Raw genomic sequence first — 17,129 nt, 5'->3', positions numbered from 1 at the left:
ACAGTTTGAGTGTGCCAGCTTAGACTGAAGTCTTACACACATGCACTACTAATAGTAGCGGCAACGCTTCTCCGTTTGCAGTGAACGACAGACCGATGGTGGAGGTCTGGTAACCGCACGAGGCGGCAAATTTCTTAACCGGTTTCTTTTGATCGAGGTGTCAAGTACAATCGTTCATCCCATCTATGATAGGCTTGGTCTGTGTACGTGTGTCTTTGTGGCTTCCAATGCCGCCGGACCATCCAAGGCCCAATACTGGTTGCAAGACGAACATTCTGTTAATCATAGGTTACGCGTCATAACACATCTTCCTGTTCAATTGAAGATGGAAGCACATCTTACTGCATATGCCAATATATGGGGGTGAGATTTCAAGTGCCTTGACGAATCGGTTGAAAAATGAGACCGCATAAGCGAGTACGTGAGGGGCAAAACTCGTCAATAACTGACTCTATTTTCCCATCCAGGAAAAATGTCACCGTTGCTTACGCTCTGATCTCTGACCGTCGTAAGTACATTGTGTGCCAGATTCGATGAATGACCAATTACTCTTGAGGAGGAATGCTGATGGCCTGTAGACCAGATGTAGCTGTTGATGTATCATCACTCTGATCTACGAAAGTATCATCTGCGTACATGTAGTGTCAAGCGAGCAACGGGTTTCCGTCTGCTTTGACGACGGGGGATAATATTCTGAATAAGTATAAGATCCAGGACGGTCAGAGGAGCTAGAATTCTCAACGGTAGTCTACAGAATAGCTCACTGCAACTACAATGAGCTCTCTCTCCTCCAAAGCTATTGGAGACCTCAAGAGTCTCCTTGACGTAGCTACCTCCGACAAGGACACCGGCCTTCCTTGTGTGGGCGCTGTCGTTGTAGGTAATGGGCGTCATTGGGCCACTGAGCTATTCGAGCAAGTCGACGACAAAGCCGACTTCTATTGGCTTGCCTCGTGTACCAAGCTGGTGACGTCGATTGCATGTCTTCAGCTTGTTGAGAAGGGTGTACTGGCGCTCGACGATGCTGACCAAGTTGAGCGGCTATGTCCCGAACTGAAGGATATCAGGGTCGTCAACAGAGACGGGGCCCTCGAGGATAAGGAAGGACGCATCACCTTGAGAATGCTTCTGACACATACCGGTACGTCGATTGGCTCCAGATGAGGCTTCTTGGCTAACGCAAATGCAGCCGGGTTCGGATACTCGTTTATGAACCTGTCACTGGCCAAGTACAGGGAAGGTCAGACTCCGTTTGACGAGATGTCCGGTTCCATGGAGGACATGCTCCAGCCCCTTGTCAATCAGCCGGGAAGGACCTTTGAGTACGGAGTACGTTCTCACCCCCCTCTCCCCCCCAAGATCACATTAACAAGGCTACTAATACTACGCCAGATATCGCTCGATTGGGCCGGCATATTGCTCGAGCGCGCTACTGGACAGAAGCTCAGCGAGTATATGCGGGAGTCAATCTTTGAGCCTCTCGGAATCGAAGAGATGACAATGTTCCCCTCAAAGGATCTCCAGGCTCGTGTTGCCGGGCTATGGAATCGTGGCGAGGATGGTGTAGTCCGGCCAGGTCCCCTTCACCTAGACAAGTGGTTCAACGCTACCAGCCCCGATGATGCATTCAACAGCGGCGGTGCAGGGCTCTGTGGGACTTTACGAGACTTCTCCAGTATGTGCAATCCCACCATCCTCTATAGAAGAGCTCACGACTCACACAAACGTCTTCTCTCTATCCTCATCAGAGATCCTCGTGACACTGCTCAACAATGGCACGTCGCCAACTACAAACAAGAAAATCTTGAAGCCATCTACAGTCGATGACCTTTTCACAAACCAACTCCCGGACCAGCCTGACTTTGCCAGGCGTCCGCTTCCTACATGTAAGCCCTGGGTGACCTCGGCGGCACCGGAGCTGTACCCGTTTTGCCCGCCATCTAAACCCCAGGGATGGGGGCTCGGGGTCATGTTGTCACCCAGTATCACCGGACGCTCGGACACAGCAGCTCACTGGTTTGGGGTCTCTAACTTGTTTTGGTGGTGTGATAGGGAGAAGGGGGTTGCGGGCATAGTGGGATCCCAGATACTTCCGTTCTCGGACCCTCAGGTCGTTGAGCTTTGGGCTCAGGTCGAGTCCAAAGTGTACGAAGATGTCAGTAAATAGTGAAGATTATCTATCATATGAACACAGAGCGAGCCCGTCGACATTGTTCCTTGCTAATCACATTCAACGACGTCATTGCTGGTACATCGTGGAACCTCTAGGACCATTTTCTATTCTACATTCTCGGATTGCCTACTCCCCGTCTAGTCCAAACACATGAAGTTCCCCAATTTCGCGTTCTGTCCATCCCCACATTCTTTAATATCATTTCACCCGACCCCGCCTTCTCCGCAATCAATCCGGGGATGCCTCCGCCGTGCCCCGCGAGTTCTTCTAAGTCTCTGAGTAAGTACCGGATGCACATCCGCCGGCGCCGCTGGCAGTGACCATCTACCAAGACAGAATAGGTTTGATGACCTTCTCATCGTTCAGTACAAAAGGGCTATCCGGTGGGCTTTCTGACTGACTACTCACCCGTCCAGACTTGAGGTCGGCCAAGGCTGCGTCCAAGTTGTCAGCCGGGTACGTTTTGGAGATTTTGTCAATGGGAAATTTCCCTTCATTGAATAATTGAAGCAATTGGGGGACAAGCTATAGCATTGTCAAGTTAGTATGCAGCGTCAGTAGTGGGAACGAAGTAGGCTCTACAGACGAACCTTTTGAGGATCAGCCCAGCCTTCTATGACGCCGATAACCTGCTTGCATCCCGTAAGCATGCTGAGCGCGTTGAACTTGACATCGGCGGTTGGAGGCGGAACTCCAACAAGAGCAAGTGTTCCGCCATGGGATAATGCATCAAACGCCGAATTGAGAAGAAATGGCAATCCTGTCGTATCAATGATCTTGTTGATACCATCCGGAAAGATTTCCCGTATACCGGTAGTAAGATCATCGACAGCCTTGGAGTCGATGATGTGTGTTGCGCCCAGAGTCAAGGCAAGCTGCAGCTTGTAGTCGACGATGTCGACGGCGACGATAGACTTGGCGCCCCGCTGCTTTGCTGCCATGATGGCAGCGGATCCAACGGCACCCACACCCAGGACGGCCACAGTATCCTCAGGTGATGGGTCAAGAACATTGAACACCGTTCCCGCGCCTGACAGATATCCGCACGCCAGAGGGGGCAGAAAGGCCAGATCTTCGGGTCGAGCGCCGTGGAGCTTGACAACGCAGTTCTGGGCGACGACGGCCATCTTACTAAGAGACGACTGGCCGAAGAACTGCCCGTGGACTGGAGATCCATCTGGAAGGCTGATGGGGGACTTGGCGTTCTTGGCGAGCCTGGCAGTGAGGAAATTCAACTCTGTTGACCTTTCGCAGGCTCCTATACGCCCAGAGTTACACTGGCGGCAGGAGTAGCAGTTGTGCATCGACAAGAGAACTGTATCGCCTCTAGAAAGGTCCTTGTTGGTGACTGAAGATCCAATGTGTCTCACGATGCCGACTCCTTCGTGGCCCAGAACAGCCGGGTAGCTGCCAACCGGCATGCCACCGTGCTGGACCACGATGTCCTTTGTTGTCAACTTAGTATAGGATTTCATGAATTGTTGTCTGGAAATACCAAGACTCACCGTATGGCAGAGGCCTGTGTACTTCATCTCAACAAGGACCTCATCGTCCCTGACTTCATCAAGGACAACGTCCTGCAGCACGAAAGGATCCCCCACCTTGTCTACCACATAAGCCCTGGTCTGGATATTCTTGAACTCGCCCATTTCGTGTTCTGGTTCCTTGTAGACTGCTATCAGCGCCTGGAGGAACTGTACGGAAGGCAAAAGACGAGGGGGGGGGCACGTACACGTAATATCGAACTTGACATGCTGAGGCTCTAATCCCGCGCCAAGGTCCGGGAGTGAAACTGGGAGTATGTAGACCCACTTGGTATTTCTTTCGCTGCGATCTATTGTGCAAAGTGTCGATTGTGTTGTCCCGAGTTCTACTCGTATCCTTTCAACATGCCGAATACGGGAACCATGCTCCTCTAACTGATCAGGCATGTCGGTGTGCTTATAATCCACCCGTTCTACAAAAACCACGGAGACTTTCCACTCAGCTCTTTCGAGTGCATGCGATTGCCAGTCGAGTTCGCTCGTATCTAGCAATTGGTCTATTTCTTGGGGTGATCGATCAATAACACTCATTCGCAACGTAACCGCACAACACCGGGTTTTTTTTTCTTTGCTTTTCCTTATTAATTATAATATGCGACGCTAAATCTGCAGCTAAACTTCAGCACACGCAGAGATTCCCGCTATTTTCTGGTCACTGTGCCTAGGCTTAGCGGACCCGGAGGATGTTATCAGACCCAGAAACAGCCATGTCGTACAGGTTGCCGAAGCCCCTCGGTGGAAGCCGTGAGCTTTTCTTTCGTCTTGGTGACAGATACTAGCGGGACCGCTGAAAAAGCGACTTTCCGCCTGCGTAGGACAGGATGATGTTGCAGTTGGGGTTGTTGCGGGGACAGTCTTGTTATACACCATGTTCAAGGCGGTCTGGGCTGTCTCAGACGAATAACGAATGGCAGACTAGGAAAGGCCGCAGACCAGGATTGCGTTGACAAGGTGGATGGGGTGGCCGAGGATCGCCGCAGAGCGAAGGTTGGGCCTAGCCCAGATGTCCTTGAAAATCGGAGGGCCAAGGTAGTAGTTGTCTAGGTCGTAGCGGGTGAAGAGGGTAATTCCCTCGGCCTCGAGAACATTGGGGGCGTAGGCAATTCCCTTCAAGGCCAACTCTTTGTCCAGGATATAGGTAGGGGAGGGCAGCCAGCAACCTATACCGAATGGGTTCTCATCACGGAATTTGGCGACGCACTCATTTGTAGCTTGAGAGAGCGTCGCCTAGACCTGGGGAATCCTTGAGGATATAGGTACCAGAGGCTGTCAAGGAGGGATTGAAAATTCGGATACCCTACTTTCTTCTCAACTGCCTTTTAGGCATCGTCACTCCCGTTGAGGGGCCTCCCATCCCGGAGGATCTATACTGGAGGGCATGCTAGCGGGGAAGAAGTTTCAGTATCTGTTTCCTAGAATTCATGGAGGGGCCCGTGTCATTGCTCATCCTGGCGATAGAGCTCAGGGGCAAAGCGGTGAATATAGATTCTGTTGTCGGTACTCATGTTGACGACTTTCTTTCGGGGGAAAGGCATATAGTAGATAGAAGTAAAACTATGACACAATATAACTTTGATCAAGACATATTGACTTTTAATGAGGAACAGAGTGTCTGTACATTTCCGATCCTATTTCGTGTACCCCAGATGTTCTCCCCGGATCACTAGGCGGAGCCCGGACTCTGCATAATCCCCCAGACCTCCGAGTCCCCGCCGGGGGCCGGGGGATTGTATAGACCGGATGCGGTTCTGTATTTGGATAGACTACGGCGAGTCCAGCTCCGAAAGAACGGGCATATGACGTGGGACCATCCCATGGAACTGATTGTTCAAGCTTAGTCGCATCTTCCCCATGGTGGCTTACAGCCCTGACGTTTTACTTCTGCCGCACATTCCTTCCAATGTCATGAACCATCCTCCCGCAGAAGACTATATACCTTTGTACAAGAGAAAGATACACTCCTAGATCAGATCTATACTAGCGGATAAACTAGACAGTCTTTAAACTCTTTTGGATACAAACAACCATGAGCCATGAAGCCATCACGACTTCTATAGCATCTAAGAATGCTGAATTCAAGCAGCCAGAGGCTGCTGCCACACTCACATCTGTAAATAGCCTTATAAGTAGACTTCCTCCTTTATAATAATTAAGTCATTAGACGCACATATATCGATACAGGACGTACTAGGAGGTAGAGACCACTATATTCTTGTCTACGGGTTATCGTGTGTTGTCGTTAGCAGGAAGCACACTTGCGACGGAGGACGACTGGGGATCATTGACAGTTATGAACGTGGCCACCCATACTATGTCTGAAGATATGCCTGATCCATCGCTGTCTAGGTAACTTGCATGATGTGGTGCTGTACGGTTCACCGAGATACTGGCAAAAGAGAGTTGTTTGTAGTATCACTGACCGGGTTTATGATTGTTTACAAGGTATGCACTTCTTCTAAACTTCAAACATGGAACAATACAAGATGATCATATAAATACGCCGTCCGGATTCCCTTTGTACACAGTCCACAAACTCCGATTATCCTGCCTGATACATACCATCCCATTAGCCCCGTCTACTGCCAAAGACAAAGCTTTCCACTTCCGGTTCCGCCAGCAACCCAATTCTTTGAAGGATGGAAATGCGCGACAGCAGGGACAGCCGTGATCCCTTCACCATCCAGCTGAGCGAGCTGCGTTCCATCCGCGGCGAAGACATCAACAAATCGGTTCATGTTGGCAATGGCAAACTTTTGTATGCCGTCACTGGGCCTCTTCTGCCACTGGGGCTTGAGAATGGTGACCCATCGTCCGGTCTGGTTGTTGTGGAGGATGATGTGTCTGGGCTCCATTGCCTTGTCGCCGATATCGTGGCCCGGTTTCCACGATGCAGCATCGGCTGAGAAGTCGTAGATCTTGATGGTGTCGTCGTACGACGAGGTGGCGAGGTGACCACCCGCACTCCATGAGGCGTGCGACACGGATAGTCGCGACTCGTGCTCACCCAGCAGGACAGGATGACGCATGTCCGGCCCTTCACCCTCAATCTTGCGGCAGTCCCAGATCTTGACAGTGCGGTCGAGAGACGCCGTGGCAAGGAGGTGGGGCTGCAGCGGGTGCAGAGAGAAGCCGCCAATCTTGTGGTCCGACAGAGCCCACATCTCCTCACTACCGGGTTTTGTGCGCGTGTCGTACCGCCCCACAGACCCATCCAGCGTGGAAAAGTACAGCGTGTGAGGCTCCATAGAGGACATGTCCAAGGCTGAGATGGGCATGTCTACGTCGGCGTCGGCGGGGGCGAAGACCTGTACCGATGTTCCCTTGGCTAGATCCATCTTGCGTATGGACGAGTCGTACGAGGACGAGTAGACAGCATTGGCATCTTCGGGGGAGAATACAAAGCTCGTAATAGTCCTCGAATGGGTCTTGAAAGCTGATATGACGGGGTCCGTCTGTGCAGCGTCTTCGTCGTCGTCAACCTCGGGGGCTGTTTGGGATCCGTCGAATACACCCACGGCACCTTCTTTGTCGCCGGCAAAGATTATGGGCTTGTCTTCGGTAGGGTGGAACCCGAGGGCGTATACGCGCTGGGGGGTGATTTTGATGTCTGTACTCCGTCAGTATGGCCTTTCTTTGGGCGCTTGGAGGGTTCCCTGGAGGAGAGAGCGCATACCATTGGGAGCCCAGTGCTCGTACAGCTTCATGTCAGTCATCCGTGACCTCAGATCCTTGAGATCCTTATCCGTGGTCTCCTTCACATCATCCTCGGTGAAGGTCCTCACGCCCGGCTGCGCTCCCCGTACCAGGTCCTTGATGCCGGACAACCCGCTACCCCATTTTTTACCGTCGACGGCAATGTCACCCAGATTGAGGTCGCCGTTCACCCGCATCTTCTTGGCCTTGGCCTCCGCAGCCTGCGATTCAGCCTCGACCTCGAGCTTGCGCTTGAGAGTGTCATCCTCTGCTCCCAGACCGGCCAGTCGCGAACTGCTCCGCGTTGGCCGTGTATATTCGCGCTTTACTGGCTCCCTGCGACGCGAAGAGGACGAAGACTTAGGCTTAGGAGTCGAAGGCTTCTTGTCCGGAATGACCTTTTTGGCAGCCGCCGAGATGTCTATTAGGACTTCACGATTGGCGGCGATGTTGGCGCGCCGCCTGCGCTCAAAGGCGCTAATATTTTCGTCGCCCTCTTCCTTCATGATGTGAAATTCTTTTCATGAAACGTGGTAATGATGTTGTACATCGGCGAATGGCCTAGAAACGGGAGAGAGAAGAGATACCGAGCAAAAGAGGGATGCCAATATGGACACAGCGGGACAAGATGGAGTAAGTTGGTGACGCACCACAAGGCTAAAGGCGCGTCTAACTCTGTCCATTAACGCGTCTCGTCTATCCGTGGAATTTTACCGCCGAGATTTATCCGATCAAACGCCAGGGTCCCCCTTCCATCATTCCTTCATCTTAATTCAGTTCTCGTACGTATCGAGCTGTCAACAGCAGCGACTTTGACCTGGATCGCAAAGATGTCGTCTACTATATTACCTTTTCTTTACCAGACCCGCACGCTCCAGCGGGCTTCATGGCGGACATTCTCCACCATCTCGGTCATGCGCTACGCCCATGCGAACCGACCTCGATCGACAAGACACGACATGTCCGACTCGATCCCCTTTGAATGGGACCAAGAAGCGCCGTTCCCTTCTGATTACAGCCGTACCGAGAGCGACATCAGCTCCCGATCTCTTCGAAACGAGCCGAGTCTGACTCTCTCTCCACGTGAGGCCCACGTGTTCAAGAGCATCTTTGAGGAGATCGCTCAGGGCAGGATGCCCCCCTCACCACCTCCTCGTCCAGGCGGCGACAAGGGCTACTCGCAGTGGACGTCTGATCGCCTGCGAGAGCATGAGCGTATGACCGAATTCCGCGACAAGTACCTCGAAAAGTTCCCCGACAGTCTACGACAGGCAGGCAAGGCTGCCCTGGGCATGTTTGACCTGCGTGCGAGCGACAAAGCCATCGAGGACATGACGGAAGAAGAGAAGCAGCTGTGGGCCGAGCGCCAACGTAACCAGCAGGTCCGCGAGGACGAGAAGCGCCGAGTCGAAGGGCTGATGCGTCAATGCAAGACGGATTTTGAGCTGTGGGACGTCATGGGCAAGGAAGTCTTTTCACTGCCGGATAAGCTGGGTATTGTCCCGCCTAGAAAACATCAGAGGAAGCACAAAAAGAATAAGGAGAGTGCGGATGAGAAGACTATGGACGGAGAGCAGTACACGATGGAGGTTCATGGACCTCTGTTCTCGCACTACCTGCACTACGCGCTCAACCTGATGGAAACGTCATTTACACGCCCTTCGCCGTTCGCATTCGAGATACTCCCGCGCGTCAAGTCTCTCGGCCTCACGTCGTACGTCCTCGGCGCCACGACGCCCCTCTACACCTCTCTGGCCAGGATGTACTGGGAGAGTTTTGCCGATGCGCAGTCCGTGCTCGGGCTGGTGCAGGAGATGAATGCCTCGGGACTGCACCCCGACCAGGAGCTGTGCGATTTGCTGAGGAGTATCGGGCGGCAGATTTCGGGTTGCACGCGGGGCATACAGGGACCGTTTGTCGAGGCCATGGCCAATACGGCTTCGTACGATGAGAATGTCGTCGATAGGTTGGATGATTTCGAGAGGATGATGCGGTTCCAAGTGAACCGGGCTCGGGAATGATGACAATGATCTGGATATGACGGTCTTGCCGCCTTGTGTATTATAGTGTATCAGTAGTAGTATGAGTGTTGAGTATTGTCCCTGTATGAGTGTATGAGTAGTATGCCGTATTGTATATCTGTATATTATATATATATATATATATATTATATACACACGAGTATTACGTCGTTGACATTGAGTGACTCTGGGTGTCACTCAGGATGCCACCACTTCAGAAAACAATTCTGCTGTTGCCACGTTGCGGAATTGAGATGATCAAATTATTGATGGCAATAGATGTATTGATACAATACATGCAAGATATTCGTCATGCAATATCCACGATTCAATGATCGAGCGGCGTCTCGGCAGTGACGGTGGGAATGTTGTGGGGAGACGCCGACAAAGGAAGCGATTTAGGGGAGTGTCTGAGTCCCTGCCAAGGATGGAATATCGGATCGCCATCAAGTCCGACTCCGATGGTCGGCAAAATGTGGGTAGCGAATTTCAAGATCAAGGTCGTACGAGAATTTATTGAGACTGGTTAATCTGCACCATAATAAAGAGTAAAACAGGTACGGAGTACGAGTACATAATATAATATTAGTACTCGTCAGTCTCCAAGTCTCAAGTATTCAGGGTCTCTTATTAGCGGAGTATTATTTTTTTGTGATAGGAGGTAAAAGCCCGGGAATTAAGCGAGTGTCGATGATTCCAATTTCCTTCGTATTCGTATAGCAGCGTGTTCTGAAGTTCTGCACCTGCATAATTCCTTACGGAGTAAGAGTCGACCTTTTTTAGGCAGGGATCATCCGGCTGTATCTGATCCGAAGGCGCTAAATCCGATATTAGACGGAGAATTCACACATGACGTAGTCTACGTGTGATGGTTGACGCTTCACTGTCGCACGCGCAACGCGCTTTCCCGGAATATCGGAGAGCCGAATGCCCTTTTCCCCTTCTTTAGATTCCCTAATCAGGCAAAGTCCTGCTAATTACAAACACAGAGTGGCACAACCACCGAATTATAACATCTGGGCAAACGGTACTAGTTTATGACAAGATACGAGTACGAGTACAGGTAAAGAAAATTGATCTAAGAAAAAAAAAATCATACGATGGCGGGAACAACCGATCCTGTCGTACCTTCCCCCTTTCTCGCTCCTTCTCCCCTGTCTGAGTTATGCACTTTCAGACTCCCATAGGGAAGGAGGGACCACCGAGGATGTCCCTGCCTGCCCTTATTTAATACTTTTTTTTTCTTTTTCACTTTTCTTCATCTGTAATATCTAATGTTATTTTATCTCTGTCTTTTTTCCCCACTGCAAAGGAAGGAACGTTTTTTTTTTATCAATCTTGACGTTGTCAAATTAATTTCCACTTTTCCCACTCTCTTCCCCTTCCCTCAAAACCATCGATTTCCCTCCCTCCATTCTCACGTCTTTCTTGTCTGTTCTACAATTGTTGTTTTATTACTTTTATTTTCATTTTTAATATCCGACCTTTATTCTCGTTCTTCCATACTTTCCATTCTCTCGTTCCTGCACCTGTCCCTCACCATGGATATCGGTCTCGAGGTGGTCGACACTTTTGTCGCCGACAAGTTCTATGCTTGGTTGCTGCCTCTCAACAATGCCGTTGCTGGCATCAACGGAACCGCACCAGCTGCTGTTTCGACCTGGGAGTACCATCCTGCTACTCACATGTTATACCTCGAGCCGTCAGAATACGCATACCAGAGTGCCTGGCCGAGAGATTACGCTGTCCGTCAGGGCATCACTCTCTTCTTCATTACATGGTAAGTCTTGCGACGCGCCGGCGGTTTAGTCCCTGTCAGAAAGACGCGACCGGAAGTCGAGAGACGACGAGGGGTAGTAGAACCTCAAGGGAACCTCTAGGCGGGGGAGGGACGAGGGAAGGACGAGACGCGACCAAGCAACAAGCGACACAACAAAACGACTCTCGAAAGAGAGATGAACGGAAAAAGAAGAAGGAAAAAACTAACTCGCCATTCCAGGTTCTTTGGCCTCCTCAACTACTTCCTCCTCGCAACCCTATCGTATCACTTGGTCTTCGACAAGGCCACCCTCAAGCACCCCAAATACCTCAAGGATCAGATGTGGCTCGAGATACACCAAGCCGTCACTGCGATGCCCGGCATGGCCATCCCCACGGCGCTCCTGTTCCTGACCGAGGTGCGCGGCTACACACGGCTTTACGACAGCTCCGAGGAGGGCCCCGGCATCTGGTACGACCGCATTCAGCCCGTGCTCTTCATCTTCTTCACCGACTTCTGCATCTACTGGATTCACCGCGGTCTTCACCACCCTCTGATCTACAAGCGTCTTCACAAGCCTCATCACAAGTGGATCATGCCTACGCCCTATGCCAGCTACGCCTTCCACCCTCTCGACGGCTTCGCACAGTCGGTTCCTTACCACGTCTATCCTGTTTTCTTCCCCATGCACAAGCTGGTCTTTGTTGGCGCCTTCATCTTTGTCAACTTCTGGACCATCATCATCCACGACGGCGAGTACATCACCGACAACCCCATCATCAACGGCTCTGCCTGCCACTCGGCCCATCACCTGTACTTTAAGTAAGCATGACCACTCCCGCTGTGAACAGTCGCACAATATTACCCAGATGCTAACCTCATCCAAGCTACAACTACGGCCAGTTCCTCACCCTGTGGGACCGCCTCGGCGGAAGCTACCGCAAGCCCAACCCCGAGTGGTTTGACAAGGCGACCAAGATGAGCCAGGAGACATGGCAGTCTGGTGTCAAGGAGATGGAGAAGATTCAAAAGACTGTCGAGGGCAACGACGACCGAACATACAGCGTTGGAGTTGCCGCTAAGAAGAACAACTGAGCGCAACCACTGCGACCACATTTTTTTTTTAAAAAAAAAACGATATAATAATGACGGGCGATGTCGCATTTTGTTTTCAATCTAGGGATAAAAGGAGGCGGACGGTTGGGGTTGGGGTCGGGGTTGGGAGGTATTACATCTTATACGCTAATAATAATATCAATAGAATACTCTGCAGAGATCTCGTCTATGAATACCATTATCCAATCAGCTTGATACACGCTCCCACCTTGTCGATGATGTTTTCCCAGTCAAATGACTTGCAACTTGCACAACTAAGATGAGCAATTGTGACAGGACTTCATTACACCCCCCCCCCCCCCCCCCCACTCTGTGATTCTGACTCAGTCCATCTTTTTGATGCGGAGGGGATGATGCTTCCTATTGATAGTGTACAACATCCTAGCAGCCGATTGATATGTATGTATCGTGTAGACATAGGACGCTGAAGCGTATTCGCAGGAACGGGAGATTAAGGAATACTATATTCTTCGCCGGAGACTGTCACTAGAACTGGGTAAGGCACTCCGGATCCTTCAAAGTCATATTGTTCACTAATGCAATCTTGAGTATCTGATAGTGCATAGATCCGGGCAGACAACTACGGCCTTGGGACGAGAATGCGCTCACTAGCCGTCGGAAGTGGCAGGGGAGAATCTGGCGCTCTCTAGTTTGGCCAAGGTAGGCATATGAACCTCACGAACAACACGGACACGGGTACCTGGGAGGACATTCATTGGGTTTCAAGCAATGTACTAACCGCCAGACATGACTGATGCAATTCCACGGGGAGGCGACTGCGTAACGCCGCTCATATCTGCGACTAGAGATATATATATACGTGTTTGGCCTGATGATCGTCTGACGGTCTTCCGACGTGCATGGCAGCTGTGTTGCAGCTGTCCGGTAGTCTAGCCAACAGTCTTCTGATCCGTGAATTTCATTTTCCCTTTGCCATATCACTTTCACGCAACCACTGCACTCGGATTCTTCTATCAACATCTTCACAAGGCTGCGAGCAACATCACCCCAGCTAGCCATGAGCACATCCAAGGATTCGATACGGCCGAAACCCCAGATCACATCACGCAAACGTCCATGCCCTTTCAAGTCACCACCACACCCTACCAAACCTACATCAACCACGAGCATGGATCAGGAAGACACGACACTATCCGCACCCAGGCGCGCTCGAAACGCCTGAGCTCCTAGGATGTTCTGAGCTGCTTCATGCGTGCGGACAGGCGACAGCCCCGGAGACAAGTATGGCGGTCCGATACGGAGGTACCTAAACCGACAGTCGATGTGCAGAGTGATGCCGACTTGATGATAGGCACATACTGCAGTACGTTCTCACTTCCCGGCTCTGGGAAAATGATCAAGTCTTGACTGACCGTGAAAAGGCAACATGGCTCTCCACCAGCACTTGAGCATGTGTACGGCTGAGTGCGTCGACATCACAGCCAGAGCGGAGTATATCGCCCGCCCGGGCCAACTGTGACTCACACTACGTCTGTCAATAAACCCCGACACCGACTCGGCTCCCTCGCCGTTTTCCATTCTCTCGGCCGGTGGGAGCAACGCGCGATGGAGACCGCATGATGAGTGGGCAGGTGAACTGTCTCAGTCTCTTGAGTCGGCTGTCATTACAAAATCTCACAGACATAACAAGCATTTGGCCTTGTGGCAGGCCAAGAAGATGGTACGAGCGTGGGAGGAGGGCGAGGATTATCAATCTGCGGCAGCGGTGCAGTGGGAGTTTATCGAGGCTGACCGGGTGAGAGCTGCGTTGAAGAGTCTTGCACTTCACACTTGACCTTGGACAAGGACCCCTTTCTCCCTTTCGCCATGAGATATGTGGACATTGGCAATGTTCATCTTATTACTATACTCAGCAAGTAGCTCTGGCAAGTCATGTTATATAGTCAAGCCAAGATACCTAGTCAACCTCTTCCAGAACGACATTGGGCACCCTGATCCTACGCCCGTGAGAGTGGTTGTGATGGTGTCCGTCGTCGTCGTCATCATCATCATCATTATCGTGGTCATGATCATCCTCTTCCTCCGGCCAATCAGGAAACCCATCATCAAACAGGTTGCACAGCTCGTCAATCTTGTCATCCAGGCTGGCCTTTTTATCATCACGCATAACACGCTGCCAAGACTCCCACTCCTCGTCATTGAGAAGACACCCGTCCAGAAGCTCGGCCAGCTTCTCCCTCTCGAGGCTCACGCCGATAAAGACGAGTTCCTGACGGCGATCGCCCCACTCACCACCCATGTCTATGTCGTGCTGCACGAGCTTATTGACGTCGCCGTCCTCACTCTCGTACTCCTTGGGATCCATGGTGCAGAAGAAGGGAAGGTCGCCTACCATGGTGAGCATGGCTCCGGCTTGGGACCATTCGCCGCGCTGGTTGGGACGTGTCGCCAGCCAGAATCCTCCCTTGGATCGAAGGAGGTTCTTGAAGATGGGGTGCGCCTTCTTGTTGGCCAGGATGATGTCGTTGTCAGGCACCTCGTATTCATCTTCCTCCTTGTCTTCACCGAGGGAGGGAGCACTAGTCACGGATGAATGAGAGTCAGCACGGGAGCTGTGAGTCTCATCCGTAACGGATGAGGCCTTGGACCCTGTGTCGTGGTCTACCATGCCCATTTCCTCATCATCTGAGCTGGTCACGGCTACATCTTCCTTGGGGGTGGCCTTATTGTCCTGGATGTCATCCTGGCCGTTTGCGTCTTCTTCGTCCCCATCATCGTCGTCGTCCTCCTCCTCGTGCTGGAGCTGGAGGATGAACGTGTCACGGAGAAGCTTCCACAGTCTCTCAGGGTGGAAGGGACGATGACGGCGGTAGACAAAGTTGCGCACATTGTACTCTTCCGTCTCAGGCTTAGGCGTGATGACTTTGCGGCCATCGGCCATCTCCCGCGCCGTCATGGCATGGAGATCCTGGAGCCAGCCAGACCCCAACTTGGCCTCGTCGATGTTGAACCTCTTCGTGTTGACAATCTCCTTGACATCGATCTTGCCGCGGACGGCTTCGATGATTTTGGCTCCCGGGTTCAAGCTTATGAGAACATCGCGGAGTTGGGCCTTTTTCTCTAGGTCGACCTATCGACGAAATCAGCCCCGTGTCTTGCTTGAGAATAGGAAAAGCTTAGACTGACCATGTCCACCTTGTTAAGGACTATGACGTTGGCGAATTCAATCTGGTCAACCATGAGATCCGACACGGTCCTCTCGTCTTCCTCCGTGACATCGTTTCTCCTCGACGAGAGGAGATCGGCCGTCTCGAAGTCGTGCAACATGGTAAAGGCATCGATGACTGTGACTGCCGTGTCCAGCTTGGCAAATTTGTCCAGGCCACCGGCTTTCTGACTATGAACTGATCAGTGGCTGGTGCTCAGTCAATGCCTGGCGTATTTGATGGGGAAGAACTCACATCTGCTCCAATGCCTCGACGAGACCGTCATCGAGGTCTCCAGTCATATTTGCCTGTATGCTCATCTGCTCTGCGAGACGGGCATCGAACGTCTCTGCAACCTGCTCTGGCTCACTGATTCCACTGCTCTCGATCATTATGTAGTCAAACTTTTGAACCTTGGAGATGTTGAGAAGCTCCTCGACCAGATCGCCGCGTAGAGTACAGCAAATGCAACCGTTCTGCATGGAAATGACCTTTTCATTCGTCTTGGTGACTTTGTGAGTCTTTCTTATGAGGGATGCATCGACGTTGACACTGCGGACTTTTGTCAGTTTGAGTTGAAACGGGGGTTGGTACATGTTCTGAGGACATCGGTCTGGACGTACGCGCCAATGTCGTTGACAACAACGGCAATACGAAGACCATGATCCCTGGTCAGGACATGCTGAAGAAGTGTTGTCTTTCCAGATCCCTGCAATATGGAAGTATTAGATATACGGTTAGCTGTATTCCTCAAGGGAGGGTCTGGCACAAGAATATGTATGGTTGACTGACAAGGAACCCAGACAAGAGAGTGACAGGAAGAGGACCCTTGGAGATCTTTCTCTTCCTCTGATCCTTGGGAGGAGGAGCTTTTCGAACCATCGTAGCCTTTGCCATGTTTTTTCCAAATGTGATACCACACTTGGAGACGACAAAGAGAACAGGATAGAAGAATGGTGGTGAATGGAAAGAAACAGGAATCCTACACACCGTCAGACCAGAAAGGTGGCATATTTATTCCTATAGGGCTCATACGCCCAGGGTTACGAGCACATATATTTCTTCATTCAATAGACATATCTGGTATTACATGACCCTCGCCTTCCCATCAGTTACTCGCCGTGGCCTGCCCATCAGGGTAGTTGACCGGGGCCATCAAGGTGTTCAACTCCGGGATCCATCTGGCCCCGGGATGACAAAATCGCCAATCGGGGGAGACACGATTGGGCATTTGCATGAGGTTTTAGCGGAGACTGTGATATAATTGTCTTGAAAGGGAAATAATACAAGATACAGACAGTGCGTCGTCTAGGCGCCTGGGTGAGAAGAATGTCACCATCTGTCCAGTATCGCTGTTATGGTCTCTTGCAGAGAAAACAGAGGACGGAGAGACCTGTCCATAACTACGGGTCCTACATGCAACCTCACATTGACCGTCTGGCACAGTGTAAGGCGGATCCGATCATCATGCCGACTGCTACATGCTGTTGTTGGACGAGTCGGGCACACGCGAAGAAGTGACTGATCAGGAATAGAAGTCCTCGGGTTTCTGTTTGCGGGCGCACGAAGAACACACGCACAAGTAGTAACAAAATAGAATCAGGGGCTCAAAATTCCAATTGGAATGTATTGATATTTAGATATACAGAGGCTTTG

General features: G+C 51.4%; 7 protein-coding genes across 7 annotated transcripts; 3 read left to right on the top strand and 4 right to left on the bottom strand.

The window, feature by feature from the left end:
* Nucleotides 1-774: 774 nt before the first annotated feature.
* On the top strand, nucleotides 775-2,167 carry GMORB2_2421 (CubicO group peptidase, beta-lactamase class C family; the record flags this gene model as incomplete). The annotated part of the gene is made up of 4 exons (XM_035464401.1): nucleotides 775-1,141; nucleotides 1,190-1,329; nucleotides 1,393-1,675; nucleotides 1,749-2,167. 4 exons carry the CDS (start codon nucleotides 775-777, stop codon nucleotides 2,165-2,167), a joined length of 1,209 nt encoding a protein of 402 aa, XP_035319587.1.
* A 330-nt stretch (nucleotides 2,168-2,497) lies between these two features.
* GMORB2_2420 (D-arabinose 1-dehydrogenase, Zn-dependent alcohol dehydrogenase family) lies at nucleotides 2,498-3,822 on the bottom strand (the record flags this gene model as incomplete). The annotated part of the gene is made up of 3 exons (XM_035464400.1): nucleotides 2,498-2,698; nucleotides 2,764-3,618; nucleotides 3,679-3,822. 3 exons carry the CDS (start codon nucleotides 3,820-3,822, stop codon nucleotides 2,498-2,500), a joined length of 1,200 nt encoding a protein of 399 aa, XP_035319586.1.
* Nucleotides 3,823-4,632: 810 nt separating this feature from the next.
* On the bottom strand, nucleotides 4,633-4,922 carry GMORB2_2419 (6-methylsalicylate decarboxylase; the record flags this gene model as incomplete). Its single annotated transcript, XM_035464399.1, has 2 exons — nucleotides 4,633-4,877; nucleotides 4,919-4,922. The coding sequence occupies 2 exons, from the start codon at nucleotides 4,920-4,922 to the stop codon at nucleotides 4,633-4,635; spliced, it is 249 nt and encodes an 82-aa protein (XP_035319585.1).
* A 1,371-nt stretch (nucleotides 4,923-6,293) lies between these two features.
* GMORB2_2418 (WD40 repeat) lies at nucleotides 6,294-7,916 on the bottom strand (the record flags this gene model as incomplete). The annotated part of the gene is made up of 2 exons (XM_035464398.1): nucleotides 6,294-7,324; nucleotides 7,391-7,916. The coding sequence occupies 2 exons, from the start codon at nucleotides 7,914-7,916 to the stop codon at nucleotides 6,294-6,296; spliced, it is 1,557 nt and encodes a 518-aa protein (XP_035319584.1).
* A 324-nt stretch (nucleotides 7,917-8,240) lies between these two features.
* GMORB2_2417 (uncharacterized protein) lies at nucleotides 8,241-9,431 on the top strand (the record flags this gene model as incomplete). Its single annotated transcript, XM_035464397.1, has 1 exon — nucleotides 8,241-9,431. One exon carries the CDS (start codon nucleotides 8,241-8,243, stop codon nucleotides 9,429-9,431), a length of 1,191 nt encoding a protein of 396 aa, XP_035319583.1.
* Nucleotides 9,432-10,972: 1,541 nt separating this feature from the next.
* On the top strand, nucleotides 10,973-12,285 carry GMORB2_2416 (Delta7-sterol 5-desaturase; the record flags this gene model as incomplete). Its single annotated transcript, XM_035464396.1, has 3 exons — nucleotides 10,973-11,211; nucleotides 11,350-12,012; nucleotides 12,078-12,285. The coding sequence occupies 3 exons, from the start codon at nucleotides 10,973-10,975 to the stop codon at nucleotides 12,283-12,285; spliced, it is 1,110 nt and encodes a 369-aa protein (XP_035319582.1).
* A 1,874-nt stretch (nucleotides 12,286-14,159) lies between these two features.
* GMORB2_2415 (GTPase, G3E family) lies at nucleotides 14,160-16,370 on the bottom strand (the record flags this gene model as incomplete). Its single annotated transcript, XM_035464395.1, has 7 exons — nucleotides 14,160-14,170; nucleotides 14,431-14,821; nucleotides 14,966-15,397; nucleotides 15,454-15,664; nucleotides 15,729-16,025; nucleotides 16,097-16,182; nucleotides 16,266-16,370. 7 exons carry the CDS (start codon nucleotides 16,368-16,370, stop codon nucleotides 14,160-14,162), a joined length of 1,533 nt encoding a protein of 510 aa, XP_035319581.1.
* Nucleotides 16,371-17,129: the final 759 nt, after the last annotated feature.

This window comes from Geosmithia morbida (assembly GCF_012550715.1).
Source record: "Geosmithia morbida isolate 1262 chromosome Unknown scaffold_13, whole genome shotgun sequence".
Classification (NCBI taxonomy): Eukaryota; Fungi; Ascomycota; class Sordariomycetes; order Hypocreales; family Bionectriaceae; genus Geosmithia; species Geosmithia morbida.
Note: the sequence above shows the minus strand (reverse complement) of the source record. Positions and strands in the feature narration are given on the sequence as shown.